At 44.4% G+C, this 22,301-nt stretch overlaps 1 protein-coding gene across 3 annotated transcripts in view; it reads left to right on the forward strand.

The window, feature by feature from the left end:
• The first annotated feature begins 1,301 nt into the window (after nt 1-1,301).
• Nucleotides 1,302-22,301, forward strand: part of SHFL (shiftless antiviral inhibitor of ribosomal frameshifting) — a 30,032-nt gene continuing 9,032 nt past the window's right edge. The window contains exons 1-6 of one of the 3 annotated variants that reach the window (XM_078603569.1): nt 1,302-1,560; nt 8,076-8,214; nt 12,892-12,944; nt 16,015-16,098; nt 16,823-16,978; nt 18,657-18,763. In XM_078603569.1, coding sequence (XP_078459695.1) covers nt 1,504-1,560; nt 8,076-8,214; nt 12,892-12,944; nt 16,015-16,098; nt 16,823-16,978; nt 18,657-18,763 — 596 coding nt within the window. In that variant the 5' untranslated portion in view covers nt 1,302-1,503. The remainder of the gene's footprint in view (nt 1,561-8,075; nt 8,215-12,891; nt 12,945-16,014; nt 16,099-16,822; nt 16,979-18,656; nt 18,764-22,301) is intronic. The other 2 variants (XM_078603572.1, XM_078603571.1) reach the window with 2 other exon arrangements.

The raw sequence follows: 22,301 nt of genomic DNA on the forward strand, positions 1-22,301 counted from the left end.
CGTCGTGAAGGGAGGGGCTGGGTGGGGAGGGGACGGTGGGGAGGGGCTGGGTGGGGAGGGTGGGGCTGGGTGGGAAGGGGAGGGTGGGGAGGGGCTGGTCACCCCGTGATGCCCTTAGAAAATGCAACGTTTAACCTACTCACGCCGGCTTGTGCCCGCCCTCACAGTCGGGCATATTTGCGGAATACACCACGCCGCCGTTGACCCTGGCCATTGACTGAGCAACCCAACGTTCCTACCAGCTCCCTCCCCAGGAATGTGTTAGGTACCCTTCTATTTCGCCGTATGGCTGATGTTGATGTAGAGCATTGGTTCTTAACCTTTACTGCAGCCTTGCACCACCCCTTTGGTTCTGAATTGTAAAAAAATGTATGTTAGTAAACACATAGGTTTGATGAAACACAGTAGTTGTACTTACGTGCCAGTGCTTAATTTGTGTTTCGATGATTTACCTTCTAAAGAAATCTGCCATGTCTGGCACCCCCAGAAAGGGCATCTCACACCCAAGGTTAAGAACCACTGATGTAGAGCGACAACTTAACTTAAGTTGAAGCGATTCAGCCAGATTATTTGGTCAGGAGTAGCGGAGTGGTGCATCACCGTGATGATGCCTCCATTTGCGTTCATGAATCGGGTATTGAGTCGTCAAATGTTCAATGATCGCTTCTGGGTGTCCACAGTCGACACCGGACAGTTTTAAATATTCCATTCATTCATTAAACTATAAACTAGAACATTAAGTACTGTTTCCACATCTGCCATGGTAGTCAATCAGATGGGAACCCATTGAGACAATTGTCAAAACGTAATAATCAAATCAACTAAAGCATTCGTTAACAGTCTCGAAATGGCTTGGAATCATATACAAGTCATCAAGTAATTTTGTTCTATCTGTAACTCGTTACAAAAGAGGCGATATTTTCCGTGTCTCAAAGGGTTTATTTAATTTCGTAGTTGAACAATGAAAGTAAAGAGTTCGCCATGATCTGTCTTAAGCCAGACTGTTTCGCGACTCGTATTCACGTGCATTGCGGCTCTTGAAATCTTTTTTTAGCCGATTTTTGTTCAAATGGCTCTAATTATTTAGATTGCCGGTCTAAGCACAGTGGCTAAAGAAAGCGCCCTCGAAACCACCGTCACTTCGCCCGCGTTCTTCAGCCGAGCTTCACTGCGTTCATCTCCGCCACGGTGCACGTTTCCTGAGCCACATTCATTCGTCAGCCCCCACTTTCCCTCGGCCGTTCTTCCTCCTTCACGCCCTCTACGATCTCCTTAGCCGCCTTTTTTTTTTAAACACCCGTATTCCATAGTTTCGCTTCCGCATTCACCCATTCACTCACTCGCTCCAACCCACCACCCCGACTGTCAGAGACGCGCAGCGCTCTCCTCCGACGAGAAAACCCAGAGCAACAACAACAAAAACAGCTCACACAACAACAACAACCGCTGGCGAGACCAATCAAGGCAAGCGTTAATTAAGTTAGCCGCAGAGCCGAAGAGAAGATGGCAAGGGCCGCCCCACGCAGACGGCATGAACACATTCCAGCCGAAGAGATCATGGTACGAGTTTCTGTGAATTGCGATGAGCAGCCGTGCGCTCCTGTCGCCTCTACACGTGATGGCTGTGTGTGTGTGACGTCTCGCTGGCATTCGTGTGCGTGCTCTGAGTCGTGTGATGTCGGGAAATCATTCGTTAGGTACGTGAACGTCAAAAATGTGGCTATATAGTAATTGTGGATGTGCCTATAGAGTAATTGTGGATGTGCCTATGCTGCCCCGATGTTCATATGTTGTACCATGTAAGGTAGACACATTTGTCTTGAGACAAAATCACCCAGGGATGCACCGATTTCGTCACATGTGGGAAGTTAAGGAACGTCGGCTTTCGCGACCAATATCAACCATAATAGAGGTTTTTTTGGGGGGAGAAAGGACAAGTTCAAAGGGCTCGCATAATGCACATGCATAATGTACGTAGCCTCAGTAATCCCCCCACATTGTACAAGAGCGCAGAAGCGTGGTCAACACATCTACGCCTCTATATAAGGAACGAAACAGGTGGATTTCTCCACAAATCTGGCTATCGCCAGATGACGCTAGTTGTAATTACTGGCGAAACGTCATACTCAGTTTGTAAATGTTGTGGCTTGGCTCTCCAACACACCGGTGTGCTGTACTAGTAACGAATTGGCACGTTCTGTTTACGTGACAACCCTTACTAGTTGTCTGTGTCGGGTGGTGGTGAGTTTTAACGACACATTCATATATTTACGCGATCTAACCCAAAAACCTCTTATGAAGGAAAGCCTTGTTATGAAAGTGTTGTTCCGAGGCGATTAAAACAACAACAGCTGGTTGTACCGTGTCCTTGACACGCGTTTTAACACTTGATTATTACAGCAATGTCAAATCTAACCACCGGTTATTGACTGTGCAACAACAAAACACAGTCGAGCTGGTGTCGATAGTGCTGTGTCTGCCAAGCCGTGCGATCTGAACCGCTGATTCACCCCATCCAGATGCTCGTCCAGTTTGGCGTGCTCTGAACCAGTTGAGTTGGACTCGGAATTTGTGTTTCTTCCCCTGCGAATTCTGATGCATCAGCTGACAGGGAAAACGAGGCCTTTCTTCAGTAACAGCGTGACCTTTTGGTTACTCAGGTGTTTCAACCATTAAATAATTTGCATGATAATACGAATAACATTTTTTATACGTTTCCTTCACAGTATTTTCGAGTATGTATGTTATTTGACATTTTCTCTTTGACAATTACGTTGTATCTTGTTTGTAGGTGAGGAACTTTAATGTACAGTACATACAATATGAGGGAAGCCACTGTTTCTGATTGGAGTATTGTTCTGGAAGAGTTTTAATTTGTCCCATTTTCCAACAATACAATGTTCTTTACAAATGACTGAGTAGACTTCAGTAAAACTCACTCTTGAGTGAGATGACAATACGAATATAGACAACTAGAGATACGAAGGTGTCGGAACCAATCTAGAAAACAGAGATGTGGAGATGGTGTGTTGACAAGAGAGTGAGAGCTAGAGATGAAACGCGTCAAAAATATATAAATGCAGAGAAATGCAACATTGATGTTTGGGTGGAGAGACGACAGTATAGCTGTGTAGTGAGATGAGAGAGATGTAAGCTGGATATGTTGTTCATAGCAGATGGTGAGAGAGCATGAATGTAGATATACTGTACTCGGCAGATATTTAGTGCACGCCTCTTGTTCCCATAAAATCTGGTGCCCTTGAGCTTCTTGTGACCCTAAGCATTTGCTCATTTTGTTTATGCTTATTTCTATCACTGCAGTATTACAAGTATAGTGACATAAATTTAGATTTAAAGCTTTCGTGACTGCAGGGATTCATATTCTTGGTTCTTTCGACGTTTCTACTGCAACACAAGCAATCATCATCAGGTGTGACTGCAACACAAGCAATCAGCAGCAGAGAGCGGGAGCTCCGGGCTGCCGGTTCTGGGAGTAGACTCGTCTCATCGTCGCTGTCGTCTTCGCCGCCTTTGTCGCTGCCGCCTTCACTCGATAATTGCGCGGCCGGATAGTTGTTGGCTGTCTCGGTCAACGCCGTCAGTGTAACGCGGTCAGGGTTGTAGCTAGGCTGGGCTGTACGGCATCAGGAGGAACGAGGCGAACCTGTGAACCTAAAGAGTCCATAATAGAGGTTTTGGGTTAGATCGCGTAAATATATTAATGTGTCGTAAAAACCCGCCACCACCCGACACATCCAACTAGTAAGGGTTGTCACGTAAACAGAACATGCCAATTCGTCACTAGTACAGCACACCGGTGTGTTGGAGAGCCAAGCCACAACATTTACAATGAGAGTACAACGTTTCTCCAGTAATTACAACTAGCTTCATCAGGCGACAGCCAGATTTGTGGAGAAGTCTTCCTGTTTCGTTCCTTATACAGAGGCGTAGATGTGTTGACCACGCAGCTGCGCTCTTGCACAATGTGCACAATATATGTTTTGTCGTTATGCAATCTAGATACGGAATTGTAATTCGATCTCCCATTAAAACATTGGGAAATGTCTAAATTTCCTCTCTGTCCACCGAACAGTATAAATGGGTTACACAAACAGTCGATTGGCTGGTAGTGTGTGGTGAGGTAGAGTGGGCAATCCCACCTCTGCCAAGACGTCTGGCCTGTGTGGAGAGGGACAAGTAATTACAGGGCTGCACCTTAATCTTGTTTTACCGTTCGTCGCACGTAACATGAGATTGCTGTGCCACTTCCATTGTCAGTCACATCGATCATATACAGTATGTACATTGCATCGCTGCGTAAACATTCTACACATTAATTGTGCTACTGCAGCAGATTGTGAATAGTGGCATACTGGACATGTGAATAACAGCTTCATAGCTCATCGGATTCCTCCAGTATGAATATTGATTCTGATTTTACGCTTCACAGGTTTTGGGATGTGGTTTTTGTGTAAGGTAAAGTGTGATTTGTGCTGTACCGAGGGCATACTCTGCAAGACTCTGATAAAGGGACCTATGGAAATACACGTTTTATACAGTAGTGGACGGTACTGTACTTAATTGACGGGGAAGTGGCACGATTTTCAAGATGAAATGTCGACATCCATTATTTATGAGCACATCTGTATATGTTAAATGGAAACCACTTCAATATGAGCAGGGCTTAATTTAGGTATAGTGCCCCTGGGACACCCGAGCAGAAAAAGGGCTCCTACCACGATCTCCTCACCTTCCCTTGTTCATAACATAGGCACACTGTACACACAAGCACCCCAATCCCTCACAGCCAGGACACACTCCAAAAGCATAAACAACAAACAACAGTACCCACATTTTTCTAAAGATCGGAATGTGTTTCAAGTTCATCCACCGCACTGCATTGCACTTGATACGCTTTTTTCATCATAATTTGCTCAAGTCTTCATTGAACCGCGTTAAAAAATGTTTTGATCACAGAATCCTATAAATACCCTCAACATTGCGGTTATAACGTACACGTAGTATGCAGCGATAGGGTTCTCTATAACGGGAATCTAGTTTTGTTTACTTCTCGGACAAGCTCGGTCGGGTTGAATGACGAGTGCACGAGTCGCGATAAAGCTCAGCTTAAAAGCTTTCACCTTCCAATAAAACCCAACACATTCGTCAATAGCACTGCCTAAATGAGACGCAGTATGTACGTAGTAGTAATAGGTGACGTTTCGGGCAATGGCCCTTCTTGGGGTCTTCAAATTTGCCACTTTCATCTTTGTGGACGAACATAAACTCCCTGCCCCTGTTCTAATCTAATCTTAAGACGTGTCGCTCCTCTTCTGCCTTGGCTACACTTTATCTCTTCCATAGAATATAGACAATAATTACTTTACTGTGTATGCATGAATCGATATATTTTTTTCCCCAGAAGTTAACGCTACACGATGCGCATGTCACATTTTTTTGTACAGGCATCTTGAGATGCAGTTGTATAATTAGACTCTGAATAAATACAATCTAATTGTATTTCAATGAAAAGGTTTGCTCTCCAAGACTATTCGACACGAAAAGGTAGCGCAGTCGGGAGCACAGGTGGTTCACCTTGCCACAGTCATTTTAGTGAGTTAACGCAGCATAGCTGTCAACCCCTTATCAGTGCCCTACCTTATTACAGATCAATTCAGACCTTATTGGTCACCCTTTTCCCCTAAAACATCTCAACGTTCATCTGACAAAGTCCCGTCGCAAGGGAGAAACACAAACAAATAGACAAAAAAACATTTGCCCGTATTAAAAAGGCTATACGCCGTATGGACCTGAAAACTCTACATAAGATGAAGCTACCCCAATGACCAGCATGGCATGAGGAAGCCTTCATCCATTCGTGGATTGACAAAAGTTAGGTTCTTTTTTAACCCTAACCCTGGGATGAATTGCAGAGGTTTGTCCTCTATATACGTATATAGGTGGTTGTGGTGTCATTTATTGAAGATGCGTGCAGGAGAGAATGGACAACTTTGCATCGTTAGAAAGTCAGTGATTGCCACCATAAATAAGTGCTGTTGTAAGAAACATACAGTACAGCAAACATTTGTGGCATACAGGAGGGAAGTGGGCCACCGATAAGCATGCTCTACGGTAGTAGCATATGAGCTTGCATCCTGTTTAATATATAAAATATCCAAAACTCTTTTTTTGTGTTGTTTATGAAGTAATAGAGTTAAAATATCGTGCAACTTTCCATTGTGCGATGAGCACAAATCACACGGTAATGGATTTGGCTAAAAATGCCTCTGCAGGGGGGGGGTTGGGGTAGAGAAATTAACATGTCAATGACATAGTTGTGTGGAAATCCTCCCCGTAGCGGCCGGAGGAGAGAAAATGGACCGATAAACAAACAAGCATGGCAAAATTTATAGAGAGAAATAGGAAGTTTGAGAAAATAAACTTCGTAAAATTTGGAAGTGTAATGCAATGCAACACAGAGAGTCGGTTAACACACATTTAACGCATAGCCTGGTTGATTACGTTCTACCAAAGATTGCTAAATTAGAAGTTAAGTGTGAGTTGTGTGGACATACTCCCCATATAAGTAGTTCAAACTAGATTTGAAGCTTTCGTGACTGCAGGAATTACTCTGGTTCTTTCGGTAAAGTCTTCCCCCCTCTCTCTCTGCCCCCCCTCTCTCTATTTAAGGCCTCGACACAGAGGCGTTGTTTCTCTGTGTGTCTATGTGTGTGTCTCTCTCTGTGTGTCTCTGTGTGTGTGTCTCTCTGCTTGTGTGTCTATGTCTCCATGTCTCTGTTTTGTCTCTCTCTCTGAAATTGATCAATCTTTGGAAGAACGTAATCAACTAGGTAGGGTGTTGACTGTTGTGTTAGCCGACTCTCTGTGTTATATTGCATTACAATTCTAAGTTTACTAGGTTTGTTTTCTCATTCATTCTTACCTGATGACGGCTGCTTGTGTTGCAATCAAAACGTCGTATTCTATTATTTAATTTATTTTCTTTCTACGTGACTTTACCGAAAGAACCAAAGAGTAATTCCTGCAGTCACGAAAGCTTCAAATCAAGTTTTATACATACATCCTTTAGTAAAAAATGCTTCACTTGCTTGTGCCATAACATTTGAAAACGTACACGACTGTATATGTATAAACAATGTCAGCACCAACTTAAAACATTGCATTCGTCCTTGATTAACTTAATGTCAAGTTGGCAACACATCTGAAGATATGTACACTCTGTGTGGAGTAGATCTCTTTTCAACGTTCATAGTCAGGGTGCTGCGGTGGTGAGATGTTTTTTTCCGTTGCCTAGTATGCAGGAGGTCGGTCGGTCGGTCGATCCTGACCCTGACGCCTGGATATTTGGAGTTTGCATGTTCTCCCCGTGGTCGCGTCGAATTTTCTCTGGTTTTTCCGGTTTTTCACGCCATGTTTAGAATCAACATGCATTTAAGAGTATGCTGCTGCTATAAATTTCATTGAGCTATCATTTGTGACCAGGTCACTTCTGAAAAAGAGCTAATAGCTCAGTGGGCTTTATCTGGTAAAAAATTGTTTGGTTTCATAACAATGTCGCAATATCCTATTGCCAGGACAGCCTCACTGAGTCTCAACACTCTTTTTCAGGACGCTCCTACATTAGGATGGAGGAACAATGCCAAGAAATGAGTTTCAATAATTTTTATTGTGCTTGTTTACCCAGGAAAGCCCCACTGAGTCTCAAGAATTGTTAACTTTGTTGCAGTTGGGTCGATGTTGCTATTTTGCCTAATCCCAATTTAATAATTTGCAGATTATGTTTTAGCATTGGAATGTTGACCAATACCAGTTACATTGCATGATTTTTTGAGCTATGGGAGGAAATTGTCAAACCCAGAGAAAACCCATGCAGAATGGGGGAGTGAACATGCAAACTCCACACAGAAAGGCACCCGAGTCGGGCATCGAACCCAAGGCCCCCTGTTGCTGCGAGGCACACGTGTTGCCACTGCCCTGCCGCCCAGTGCAATAGCATACGCCAATGAAATCTCCGTACCTTCCCTGAGCTGCTGTGGCGTTTTCCGAACATATAGATGGAGAAGAGTATTCGGCGGCTGCGTGAGAAAGTTCACGGGAAGGTGTCCATCGAGAAAGCGGCTGCCCTCATGCTGCGCTTCCAGATGCAGTATGAGAGCGTGGCCAAGTACATCGTCCTGGCCATGGACAGAGAAGGTGAGGAATGCACGAGTCATGCTCGACGCACACCTGGCTGGCAAACACACTCATTGTGGTAAAATTAAACTAACCTATTAACCCCTTTCCCATTCCGATGACGTATGTGTACGTCATGACAGAGAAACCAGAAGTAAAAACAAGTAAACCCGTAAAAACAAAGTTTTTCACTATAAATCCTTTATATGTGTGGCGGCTAGAGTCTTCTAGTCCTCTGGCTTGAGATGGCTGCCACCTATGGGTCAGATGATTGTCTGCCAGTATTAAGCAATTGGTAATTAAATATTTAATTTGTTTTCCCTAAACAGTGTAAAATTTTGGAAAAAAAATTTCACGATAATTAATTGTCACACACAAAGAGTCTGTGTGGAAAATGTCAGCTCGATTGGATCACGGGAAGTGGATTAAAAAACGAGCGAAAGATTTGCACGGTCCTAAGCAAGCAAGTGAACTTAATATAAAGGATTTAAAAATATATTCGCCTGTGGAGGACGCGGGGATCGATCCCGCGACCTTTGGCATGGGAAGCGAGGGCGCTACCAACTGCGCTACTCCGCCACGGCCTGTGGAGGGGTTACGCTCTGGGCTCCTACACTGTGACGTTCAGCCAAAGCCATGAATGAGTTGTATTTGAATAAATGTAAAATAACACATTTTTGCCTAAAAAGTGTCAAATTTTTGAAAACATTTTTCATGAACATTAATTGTCTCGCACAACGAGTCTGTGTGGAAAATGTCAGCTCGATTGGATCACGGGAAGTGGGTTAAAAAACGACCGAAAGATTTTCACGGTCGTAAGCAAGCAAGCAAGCACGCAAGCACGCAAGCACGCAAGCAAGCAAGCGAACTTAATATAAAGGATTTAATAAAATAGCTTTATCGGTTCCGAGGCTCCCACAAGGCCACGCGGGAGGACGTGTGGCACAGTTTGGCGTCAGCTGTCATAGAGTTGCGGTCGTATATCTACAGTTCTCTGCAGTGAGTACAATGTATTTAAAAACAACCATGTTATGCCTCTCTAAATAAAATTAACGCTGAGCCGCTTGCGCGTTCCGATATTCAGATGTAAATGAGACACCCTCCCTGCAACTTGCAGATATCTTGGAATGCAAAAGGCCCACTGAGCTACAGTGAGGGAAAAGAGTATTTGATCCCTTGCTGATTTTGTACGTTTGCCCACTGACAAAAAAATGATCAGTCTATAATTGTAATGGTAGGTTTATATTTGAACAGTGAGAGACAAAATAACAACAACAAAATCCAGAAAAACGCATGTCAAAAATGTTATAAATTGATTTGCATTTTAATTAGGGAAATAAGTATTTGACCCTTTCTCAATCAGAAAGATTTCTGGCTCCCAGGTGTCTTTTATACAGGTAACAAGCTGAGATTAGAAGCACACTCTTAAAGGGAGTGATCCTAATCTCAGCTTGTTACCTATATAAAAGACACCTGTTCACAGAAGCAACCAATCAATCAGATTCCAAACTCTCCACCATGGCCAAGACCAAAGAACTCTCCAAGGATGTCAGGGACAATATTGTAGACCTACACAAGGCTGGAATGGGCTACAAGACCATCGCCAAGCAGCTTGGTGAGAAGGTGACAACAGTTGGTGCGATTAATCGCAAATGGAAGAAACACAAAAGAACTGTCAATCTCCCTCGGCCTGAGGCTCTATGCAAGATCTCACCTCGTGGAGTTGCAATGATCATGAGAACGGTGAGGAATCAGCCCAGAACTACACGGGAGGATCTTGTCAATGATCTCAAGGCAGCTGGGACCATAGTCACCAAGACAACAGTTGGTAACACACTACACCGTGAAGGACTGAAATCCTGCGGCGCCCGCAAGGTCCCCCTGCTCAAGAAAGCACATATACATGCCCGTCTGAAGTTTGCCAATGAACATCTGAATGATTCGGAGGACAACTGGGTGAAAGTGTTGTGGTCAGATGAGACCAAAATGGAGCTCTTTGGCATCAACTCAACTCGCCGTGTTTGGAGGAGGAGGAGGAATGCTGCCTATGACCCCGAGAACACCATCCCCACCGTCAAACATGGAGGTGGAAACATTATGCTTTGGGGGTGTTTTTCTGCTAAGGGGACAGGACAACTTCACCGCATCAAAGGGATGATGGACGGGGCCATGTACTGTCAAATCTTGGGTGAGAACCTCCTTCCCTCAGCCAGGGCATTGAAAATGGGTCGTGGATGGGTATTCCAGCATGACAATGACCCAAAACACACAGCCAAGGCAACAAAGGAGTGGCTCAAGAAGAAGCACATTAAGGTCCTGGAGTGGCTTAGCCAGTCTCCAGACCTTAATCCCATAGAAAATCTGTGGAGGGAGCTGAAGGTTCGAGTTGCCAAACGTCAGCCTTGAAACCTTAATGACTTGGAGAAGATCTGCAAAGAGGAGTGGGACAAAATCCCTCCTGAGATGTCTGACCTCTGTGATTGCCAACAAGGGTTTTGCCACCAAGTACTAAGTCATGTTTTGCAGAGGGGTCAAATACTTATTTCCCTCATTAAAATGCAAATCAATTTATAACATTTTTGACATGCGTTTTTCTGAATTGTTCAAATAAACCTACCATTAAAATTATAGACTGATCATTTCTTTGTCAGTGGGCAAACGTACAAAATCAGCAGGGGATCAAATACTTTTTTCCCTCACTGTATATAGCTCTTTTTCAGAAGTGACCAGGCCACAAATGATAGCTCAACGAAGTGGCTTATCATGTGGAAATTTATAGCAGCCAAATACTTGAAATGCCTGTTTATTCTAAATGTGGAGGGAAAAACCAGAGGTGCTGAAGAAAATCCACATGACCACGGGGAAAACATGCAAACTCCAAATATACAGGTGTCAGGGTTGGGATCGAACCCACAATCTCCTGTAAACTGCTCACAGTTCTGCATATATATGTAATGTAGTAACTCGGCGGGAGACGACTTCACGGGTAACACACTCTTTATTTTATCAAACTCGTTCACAGGTGACTAACACCTACCTTGTATCTCGGGTGACAAACACCCACTTAGTATCTCGGGTGACAAACACCCACTTAGTATCTCGGGTGACAAACACCCACTTAGCTACTTGGCGACTAACGCCCACTGAGCTACTCGGATGACCAACATCCACTTAGTATCTCGGGTGACAAACACCCACTTAGCTACTCGGCGACTAACGCCACTGAGCTACTCGGATGACCAACATCCACTTAGCTACTCGGCGACTAACGCCACTGAGCTACTCGGGACACTCCCTGCCCGGGGTATCCGTCTCGACTGTGGGTCCCCAGCCCGACCCACGGGGGCGTCGGACCCCGGGTCCCACAGCCTCGCCTCCGAGCCACACAGGGCCCCGGTCCCCACAAGGACGGCGGGACTAGGGGTCTCGGGGCACTAGGTCTTCAGCTCCGTCTTCGGGTCTTCAACTGGGTAACTCTCCCCGAGTGCTCTCGCGCGTCCCCCTTTATACCCCACCTGCGGACGTCGCTGCGAGCACCCACTTATTCGACCAATCGCTGGGCGCTGGCTACGATCCTGTTTTCCCACATCTCATCGTGCCTCACCACCCACGCCGCGCCGCCCCGTCATCTGTCACTCCCGGCGCGCGCGTCCACACCACGCCCACAACGCGTGCCCAACCCCGCACCCCGCGCCGCCCCGTGATCCATCACTGTCACAGTCGGCGCACGTCAACACCACCACTACATATACACATTCTTTTACATTATTCACGCTATGCTTAACTGCAGGTTATTCATATTGCCCATACAATGCATTCAATGCATGATAGACACAAATTATTCTTAATAACCATTGCACAGCATTACAATTCTATTTGAAGCTTCCGTGACTGCAGGAATTACTCTTTGGTTCTTTCTTTACAAATTGCACACGAATGGATGCAATGAATATCACGTCGTGGTCTGCTTTTTGCTTGCAAATTTCAGATTTACTGCAATACACCCGTCCTTGGATGGGCAAAAGGCTAGTTTATGTTTAATTTTAAAGCAGTGTGATGGACGAATTATGTTGAAACTCTTCGGTTTTTTCGGTAAAGTCACGTAGGTAAAAAAAAAATGAATGAAAACAACTAAATTAAATCACGACGTTTCGGAGGCAACACAAGCTTCCGTCTTCAGGTGGAACCGTTACAGCCAAAGTCGCTGTAGTAAGTGAAGCGAGCTAATAGAGAGACGCGGCTATATTGGGTAAGAGGGGGGGAGCCAAGGTAGGGGGGGGGGGCATCGGGGGGAGGGGGGATGCTAGCCTGAAGGTAAGCCGATTGATAACATTTATTCATGGGGTACCATGATGTTGAGTTTATTGTTAATTGTGCTTGCCCACCACTATCAAAGTAGCATCGCCAAATCATTCGTTCTACGATGATGGAGCAGTCTTGGCTAAATCACGGTCACCAGCACATGGCAGATGGAATGATGAGACCTCCAAGAGGCAAACTCTGATGATCACCGTGCCTGCGATGGTTTGATTGGGATAATAGGCACAGCAAGATATGCAGGTGCATGTTCCTGCACTTTCCCTCATCATTTACAGTGGTAGGACCCGTCGCTTAGCACCCTATTGAGATGCACATAAACAACGTTATACACATTGTAAATTACAATATATATATAATTAATATGACTGTTGTGCTCAGACTTGCAGATGAATGAAAGAGACAGGCAGCTCCTCAACAACCCATCCATACAGGTAAGGGCTGAGGATAAAATACCTAATTCATACAAATACGAGATGTGGTGACACACGCCTGTGACTTGGAGGTGGAGTTTGTGGATCACACCAAGATGGAGCCATTGGGTACATGAGACACCTACCTGTAGAGTAATACGACAGCACCCATAATTATATTTTTAAATCCATCAGCTTATGGGCTTTTTTGTATTAGAGTCCAGCAGTATTTGTTAAAGAAAAAATTAATAATGTTGGGTTGCCAAATGTTATTGGAAAGTGCCCTGCACCTTCAGAATGGACTTTTTTGTAGTGCTACAAAGAAATGCTGTGTTGTATAGAACTGACTAGGGGGCTATGGTGGTGAGATGTTAACTACCTCGCCTGGTATACAGGAGGTCGTGGGTTCGATCCTGACCCTGATGCCTGTATATTAGTAGTTTGCATGTTCTCCCCATTGTCGCGTGGATTTTTCTCCGAGCCCTCCGGTTTTCCCCTCCACATTTAGAAACATGCGTTTTATAGTATTCGGCTATGATACATTTCCACGTGATGAGCCACTTCGTTGAGCTATCATTTGTGGCCAGGTCTCTTCTGAAAAAGAGCTACATTTCTCAGTGGGCCTTACCTGGTTAAATACAAATAAATTACAATAGTTAAGAATTAAACCACACACCATTGTGGAACATTGTAGATGCATCGCCGTTTTTTGTCAAGTACACCACTAGCCAAGAGCCTCTCCACAAGTTGAAGTCCATGAATCATATTCGATCATACTTCACCGCTCTGGTCACTGTGGATTGGATAAGATGCACTGCCCTCTACTGTCCACAGCGTATAGTACAGTGTCCTTGGGCCATGGATGTCACCCATCCAAGCACTATCCAGGCTCAGCTGAGATTTGATGAGATCTGGTAATTTTTTTCTGTGGAGCATTATGGGTAATAATAACAAATATGCCTTTGTTGTGTCTGTCCACATGAAATTATTTTGGGACATCAATCTCAGAACCTTCCAGACTGTCATCCAGCAGCATTTTTTAAAGCAAGCAAACTCATGTACCATCGAGTTGATTTCAAATATGTGGATGTTTTACGTTTCAACACTGCAATATACAGGGTGTTTATAAAATATGGACCCGATTTGAAATCGCTATATCTCTGCAACCATGAACCGCCCATGAATGAAACTCTTACCACTTGAAAGGACAGGGCATAGAGTTTCAAATGATTACTGCTAGATGCCTCTTTCAGTGCACAAACAGCCCCTAGCCTCAATCATTTGCAAGATGGCGACCCCGCAACACAAGGCATTTTACGTTCTGCAGTTCAGCAAACCTGAATCCGTAATTGCAGTGCAGCGTGCGTTTCAGCGGTGTTTTGGCATTGATCCACCAATATCAAAGAGCATTCGTCGTTGGTACCGACAATTTGAGGAAACAGGTTGTTTATGTAAGGGGAAGAGCACAGGGCGACCACGCACCTCAGAGGAAAACGTGAGAAGAATTCAAGAGAGTTTTCTGCGTAGCCCGCGCAACTCCACTCGTTGTGCCAGCCGAAAACTTGCGATCCCTCATACGACTGTCTGGCGTGTGTTAAGGCAATGTTTAATCAAGAGGCCATACCAGTTGCAAATGGTACAGGCTCTTCGCGCAGGTGACAAAGGAAAGCATGTAGATTTAGTGATGCGATGTTACAGAACATGGAGGACGACAGCTTCTTACCGCGTTTGATTTTTAGTGATGAAGCAACGTTTCATCTAAGTGGTAAAGTTAACGGTCACGATGTGCGCATATGGGGATTAGAGAATTCACACGAAACTGTAGAGCATGAGCGTAGTTCCCCGAAAGTGAACGTGTTTTGTGCTGTTTTCTCAAAGAAAGGTTTATGGCCCTTTCTTTTTCGAGGGAAACACAATTACGGGGTAAGCGTATCTCGAAATGCTGCAGAAATGGCTTATTCCACAACTTGATGAAGATTCCGACGTTTTCTAAATGACACACTGCCTCAACGTTGGATTGGTCGCATGGGACCCAAAGACTTGGCGCTACACTCTTGGCCCCCAAGATCCCCAGACATTACACCCTGCAACTTTTTCTTGTGGGGATACGTCAAAGACCGTGTTTTTGTTCCACCATTAGCGACTAATCTGGATGACCTTTTTGTGTAATTGTAACATGTTGCCATCGTGAAATATACTGCTTTGAAATTGGGTCCATAATTTTAAAACACCCTGTATTAGTCGGTTTTCTGAGACAACATACTTTACTTCTGGACTTGTATCGGTCCATTACAATGCAATTCTGGACATTGAAACTGTTTGACATTGGCAAAAAAAGAGGTGGCCAGGTGACTCAGTGGCCTAATTACCAGCAGCGCCCTGAGCAAATACAATTTGGATGTGGTGAGTAATTGTGCTCAATTCAAATTGTATCCATGCTCAAGTGAGCATTGGGTACATTCATCTTTTATCGACGGTCCCTTGCCAGTGTTGGAAGTTTAACATTCCTTGGCCAGGCCAGTCTCCCCATGTGATGACTACCATAAAAAATAAGAATGGGTTTTACCCTTTGTGGCAAAAAAACAGTTGTTAAGATGTTCAAACACCAAATAGATACCTTTTACAAGGCATCAGGTCTGTATTGACCACATGTACTTGTGGTGAACATGCAAACAAACTTGTTCTGATAATATATGCATTGTCCTTGAAACTGATTGGCCTACACCAGAGACAGCCTTCCTTATGGAATCGTCTCACCAGTGTCAGACCAGAGAATGCCAAAAGCAGACAGTACAAAGAAAATGCACGTATGAGAGCATTCATAGCTCGGGGTGAGTAGCTATATCATGAGACCTTTTTGCCAGTAAAAAAAGTATGAAAAATAAGAATAGGTTTTATCCTTTATTGTCAGGTTTTACCCTTTATTGCCAGAAAGGGTAAAACCTCTTATTATTCATACTTTGATACTGACAAAAAGGTCCCATGATATGATGACTACTGTTGACTTCCACACTATGATACGAATGTTTATCCATCTGGGAGGAATACTGGGCTGAGTCAGCCCTTGACCCGTTGTTTGTTATTCTTTTAGAACATTATGCGTCGGATCCGGATGAATGTCCCGCTGCCACCAGAGCCCAGGCAAAGGGATCCCATGCAGGATTTCGACGTTCAGGTTGTTAATTACATCACTGTGGAAAGTCGACTCCAGCGGCACATGGCCGTGGCATATAATGAATAGCTTTGAGGTGATCTGTGCCAACAGATAACACGTTAAACAAGTCAATCTAGCATGAAAATGGACACTTAATTAATAATGTGAAGAGCCCAGTCGCTGTGGCAAACATTATAAAAGCACAATTAGAAGATAAGTTGTAAAAGAAGCAAAAATATATAAACGGTGACGATTTTTTTTTAAATGTAGGAATGTCCATACATGTGTTGGCATAAATGTAGGCTTTGTAAAACAAAACTACACTTTCATAAAAATTTAAGGTTTCTTTCATGAAATTTTGGCACAGATGTTAACTACCTCACCTGGTATACAGGAGTCGTGGGTTCAATCCCGATACTGACGCGTTCATATTTGGAGTTTGCATGTTCTCCCGTAGATTTTTTTCTCCGGGTCCTCCGGTTTTTCTTTCCACCTTTAGAAACATTGGTTTAGATTATTTGGCTTCTATAAATTTACATGTGATAAGCCACTTCGTTGAGCTATCATTTGTGGCCAGGTTGCTTCTGAAAAATAGCTATATAGCTCAGTGGGCCTTTTTTGGAAAAAAAAAATTTGTTTAGTTAGATTGTACCAGAGCAGATAAAATTTCCCTAACTAAACTCATGCAGCCACTGAATTTGTTTCGTCAGGATTGCATCTGTTCAAATGTGTTTCACCTATGTAGACAGCAGCCAACGGGCTACGCGTGCTGGAGCTGACCGAGCAGAACCTCAACATGTTCGAAAACCTGGCGAACAATGAGCTGCCGCACGATGACTGCCAGTTTGCGTGCAGCGTCTGCGACAGCGTGTGGTGGAGACGCGTGCCACAGCGGAAAATGGTCTGAACTTCAATCCCAGCACGAGACTAATCTGCACCATGCTTTAACCCGCCTGTAAATGTATGGATGTTGAACTTCTTTCGCACCGTACGTAACCAACCATGCTAATCGTAGGTGCGGGGGAAGGACAACAAACTAAACACAAAAAGCAGTTTAAAAAAAAAAATTCAATCGAGATGATTTAAGAGTGCATAGCTCCAGTGGCTTCCGTATATCAGAAGCAAGAGCATTCCAGACGGTTGCAGAAGCGCATCTGAAAGCGTGTAATACAGTGACCGTATTTGTTCGATGGCTAGCCAAAAGCCACTGCGACGAAATCAGCAAGGTATTGTGGTTCATTTGTGGCAGGCACTTTTTGTGTAATGAGTGCAACCGCATCACCCCCATCTTCAGATCGCTTCACTGGCTGCCAAGCCACTGTCAGATCAGCTACAAGACTGCCCTCACTGTTTCAAGATCAATCATGAATTGATTCCCAATTGTCTTATTTGTCATCTTCTCCAGTAAATCTCTACCCACTCTGTTGATTCTTCTCCTTTGTTGCCTCCACTGTCTATAAGTAATTCCACCTGCCACCCACACTGCTCACTCCACTTCTGTTCTCAAATCTTTCATCGTCAATGAACTAATTTTCCCTTTTTTCCCTCATGTTTTACACTGGTCAACACACTTTTTCTGGCATAAGGTATTCCAACGGTTTTAAGGTAATTTTGGGGTGCTGATTCCAAATCTGGCATCAGTTTTTTTGAGATATCAAATATTGCATTTTCAATCAAAACTGCAGAAGAAAAATATTAAATAAATGTGGATATCTACATAAAATTATATTATAAACACACTATCCTAAAAATACAGCACCATATTTTAACACTAAAGCAGTCACTGACTCGCAACAACTTGCAATCATAAGTGACAGAGTTAATTTTGGGTAAAATCAATGAAAATGGGGTATGCTGATAGCATAAAAATTAGATGTGATAGAGCAAATCTGAGATCAGATTTGGAATCAGCACCCTGAAATTAGTCTAAAACAGCTGCAAAAAGTCCAGGCCAGAAAAAAATGTTTTTTTTGTTGACCAGTGTTATTTACTAGTCTTTCCCTCGAAGCTCATACCTTAGGTGAAAGCAAAGAGTGAGTGTGCAGTGGGTTGGAACGTTGCCTCATATAAATTAGCTTGAGTAGGATTTGCAGTTCCATTTATAAGGTTCTTGCCTCAGAAACACGCATCTTGCATCTCATCTCAATCATTCCAATACTTAACTTTATTTTTAGCCCAGGGGAGCCTCTGATGGCAGCTGTCCCCATATGGCACAAGGTGAACACAGCCCCAAGCTGCAAGTGGGTAGTAGTTTGCCAGTTGCCGGCAATGTTTCTATGGGTTTTATCAATTGAGTAATTTGCAAATATTTGGATTTATTTGAACCATGACCCTAGTGCATGTGGCCTACTCTTTTTCCTAATCACGTCACGGGATTTGTCACATCCACTGTGGAGCATACAGCATATATTTTCTGGTAATACACCCACGGCATTAACGAGGGTGGCCACGGGATGAATTGTGAACCTTCCAACGAGCGGAAAATGCGCCACCGCTCGGCAATGCCACCGCCCAACAACTTCTGTTGCTTCCACCGTTGCTGATCGGGGTGTGGATCATTCGTTGTCTTTGCTGTGCAGGTGTCCCAGTGCAGGCGCTGCAAAAGGAAGTACCAGCCAGTGCCACGGGACAGGGAGTGGGGGAGTGGAGCGCTCTTCAACTGCACAAACTGCAATAACACCTTCAGGTTGTCGGCGATAAAAGGGACAGCTTTTATGTGTGTATTGATGCATTGATTCGCAAAGCTTATGCGAGTGTGCGTGTGTGCGCATGAGAACCGGTGTTTTATAAAAAATATATTATATCATAATACGAGAGGAGCAAACCATTGAAAAGGATGTCACCACTCAAATACATTTGCATAGTGATGGAGAAAAAAAGTGTGGGGGGGGGTGAAAGCAAACTGAGAGCAAATCGTTTAGAACTACAAAACTCGTGTTGAGGACAGATAGTGGCAGCAGTAAAGGAATGAAACGCATCTCAGAGAGCGTCCACTGCGGAGATGGAGTGACGACATCGGCTCGCGCACAGGTGCTAGTGCTCGGTGGATTATTCAATTGTGACAGATGGTGCATGCTTGGGGGAGGCCTTCATCCGGCAGTGGATTTAACATGGCTGCTGATGATGAGAATGAATTTTTTTCAAAATAATTAGCGCAATGTATTGTGTATATGATTACGCTAGTAGTAAATATAGAGCACTAGCGGTAAGTACCCGGCGTTGCCCGGGCGAAAAAGACACACAAACACATCGACTTACCCACACACACAGATATGGACTCACACACACATACATCTACTTTAGATACACACACATGGAGTTACACGCACAAATCGACGTACACACATACAGCGACTCACACACACATACGTAGACTCTCACACATCGACCTAAGCACACATATGCACTTACACACATATCGACTAAGACACACACACATGGACTTACACACACACATGGACCCACGCACACACATGGACTTACACACAACAACAACAACCGCCATTCGCCACTAAGTGGCGGTGACGTCACCACGACGCTTGTGCCAGGTCATGTGCACCTTGAGGCCACGTGAAGTGTCGAACGCCCGCTGGCAGGAGGTCACGGGGCAGACCCAGGTGCCACGGGTCGACTGACCGAGATGACCGAGATGACTGGCTGATGCACCACCTGTGCCCCCTACTGTACCAACTTGCTGTGCTTTATCCACCCGGCGCTCCGCTCGTTGTTGTGAGCATCGCTCCTCCGCCCTCCGTTGTTGTTGGAGGGCGACTGCCTCCAACTGCCCAGTAGCGTCCTTCACGAGCCTCCTCCACAGAGGCCGATCTTGACACCGCTGGTACCAGTCATCGGCAAGTCCACTCAGCTCCACGTCCTCCTGTACCAAATCACTCCATCTCTTCTCTAGCCCGTGCCACGCCGGTTTAGCCCCCTCGATCCAGGCTCAATGTCTTCCAGGATTTTCGTGTAGGCTTCTATTTGTACATCCATCAGCTTTGGTTAATTTTCCTAAATAAGAAGCTCTAAAGCATAATAGCATATTTCACGTAGGATCTCTTGAGCAAGGGCATGCAGGTTGTCCCTGTAGGGTGTTGGTAGTCCCATATATGTGAGGTATATTCCATCAATGGAGTGCAGTTTGTCCTGAAGGAGGATGAGGGCCTGTTGAAAGATGACATCAGAAAGTTGACGTTGAGGTTTGTATTTTCTCATTGAGCTCTGTGGAGGATGTCCTCACTCATGCCCTCTTTGTATTTTTGCCAGAGTCCCATGGGGTTAGATGGTCTGCAAACTTGAAGATTTATGCAGAAGAGCAATGTCAGTTGGAAAGGGGACTGACCAACAGAAGCTTCTATCATAGCTTTATGAAGATGGTGATCATGCACAAGAATTGCACGAAAATTGAAAGCTTCCCTGTATGTTTGACAGACTACTCCTTCCACTGTTTAGAGGTCTTGGAAAGATTTGTGCCCTTTGGCAACATGGAGAAGCATTGGGAGAAAGTAGCACTGCTGATTGTTGGGATGAACTGTGTAGACTCGTCCTAAGGCATCAGATTGACCATCAGCAGCACGTCGCTTCCATTTATTTTAGCAGTCCATGTATAGTAGGAGGGAATGTAATGGTAGAGCAGGTTGGCAGCAAATGGGTCACTTGGGCACCAAACAAAGAAAGCCATAAGGGTGGTATCTTGTGGAGCTAGGGCCTGCTGTTGGGCATTTCCTTTGGTGACATAGATGCGTTGAGCATTTTGGAGGTGAAGTGCCAAATGGACGACTGTGAGGGAACGGTCATGGATGGGGAAGCCAATAATTCTTCAAATTGCCTCATGGTTGCTGATGTATCTTCCTTGGAAAAACTGTTTTAGCTCATGCACACTTTGCCCCTCTGTTTTGTAAGGCAAAGACAGCCATGTCAGAGCCTTTGTTGATGTATTGGCAAAGATATTTGATGGCTTTTTTAAGAATAGCCGAATTTCACATTAAAGTGGAGCAGGAAGATCTTGCACAGAAGAGGGCAGTAGGGAGCGATCCATCGGTTGTGAACCTTAATTTGAGAGTTAGTGGCAGGTCTGAGCGTTGTTTGAAATCCACCATGCTCAGTATTTCTGTGATATAGTGGATAGCCATCATGGGCCGACTGAGTGTCTTTCAAGTAGTTCCGTGGATAACTCTTGGTACACCTGTGGTCTTGCATACATGGCGCATTTAGATAGAACTGGGCACATGGGCCATGGAGCATTTGATTGCAGACCACATAGAAAAAGTGCAGGGTCTTAATGTGTCAATGTGACTTGCATGAATTGTTTCCCTCATCCATAGCGAAATGTGAGCATGAGGAAGACGACGTTTTTGCCACCCAACGGTGTGCAAGTTACTGCTTGTCTATCCAAAGATGCCGCCTTCATTGGTTGTAATAAGCATCATGAGGTCATAAACTTTGAGTTTTAAGAGCCTCGCTAAGATGTCATGTCTGTTTGGTAGTTTTTGGTTTGTATAAAGGTTAAACCTGGATCTCTTTTCATTTGGGATTGCAAGTGAAGGTGATGAAGATATGAGGCATGGCATATTGGCTGATGTACGTCATGGCATCGTGAGTTTTCTCATGCATGTATCTTGGTGAAGCTGTGAAGGATGAAGGCAAAATAACTAATCAGCCCACATTGTGACCGTTTGCATCTCCTTCGGAATTGATGGCATCCCAAAGATGAGCATACTGTTCACCTGCAGGCGGATTTGATAAAGTTGAATGTAAAGAAGGTGCTCACTGTCAATGTTGGCATTCCAATCGACAACATACTGGTGAAAGAGGTTGGTGCACCATAATATGTGGTTTCCTCCTCTGTCCATGATCACGAAGGAATAGAAGTTTTTTTAGAGGAGACAGTTTTGTGAGAATGTCTTTGTCCTACAGCTTTGTAATTGGAGGAATGTTGACATGGTACCCATCTTGGCCTTGTGACAGGAAAATGTGTTATTGTAGGGCATCGTATGCTCTGTTAGTGTCAGGAAATCGTGCGATGGTGTTTTCTTGGTATGGAAGAACAATGTCGCTCTCACAATGTTCCTCACCCACCGTAAGAAAGCAAGGTCAACAATATTTGGGGCATTGAACCTCCCTGCGTGCTCCCCGCTTTGGTGGAAAGTAAAGGTGTAGTACGGCAAAATTTAAATGGGTGATGTTCCTACGAATGTGATAAAACAATATACGAAATGCAATGGGCT

This window comes from Lampetra planeri, chromosome 20, assembly GCF_965212315.1.
Source record: "Lampetra planeri chromosome 20, kcLamPlan1.2.h2, whole genome shotgun sequence".
Taxonomy (NCBI): Eukaryota; Metazoa; Chordata; class Hyperoartia; order Petromyzontiformes; family Petromyzontidae; genus Lampetra; species Lampetra planeri.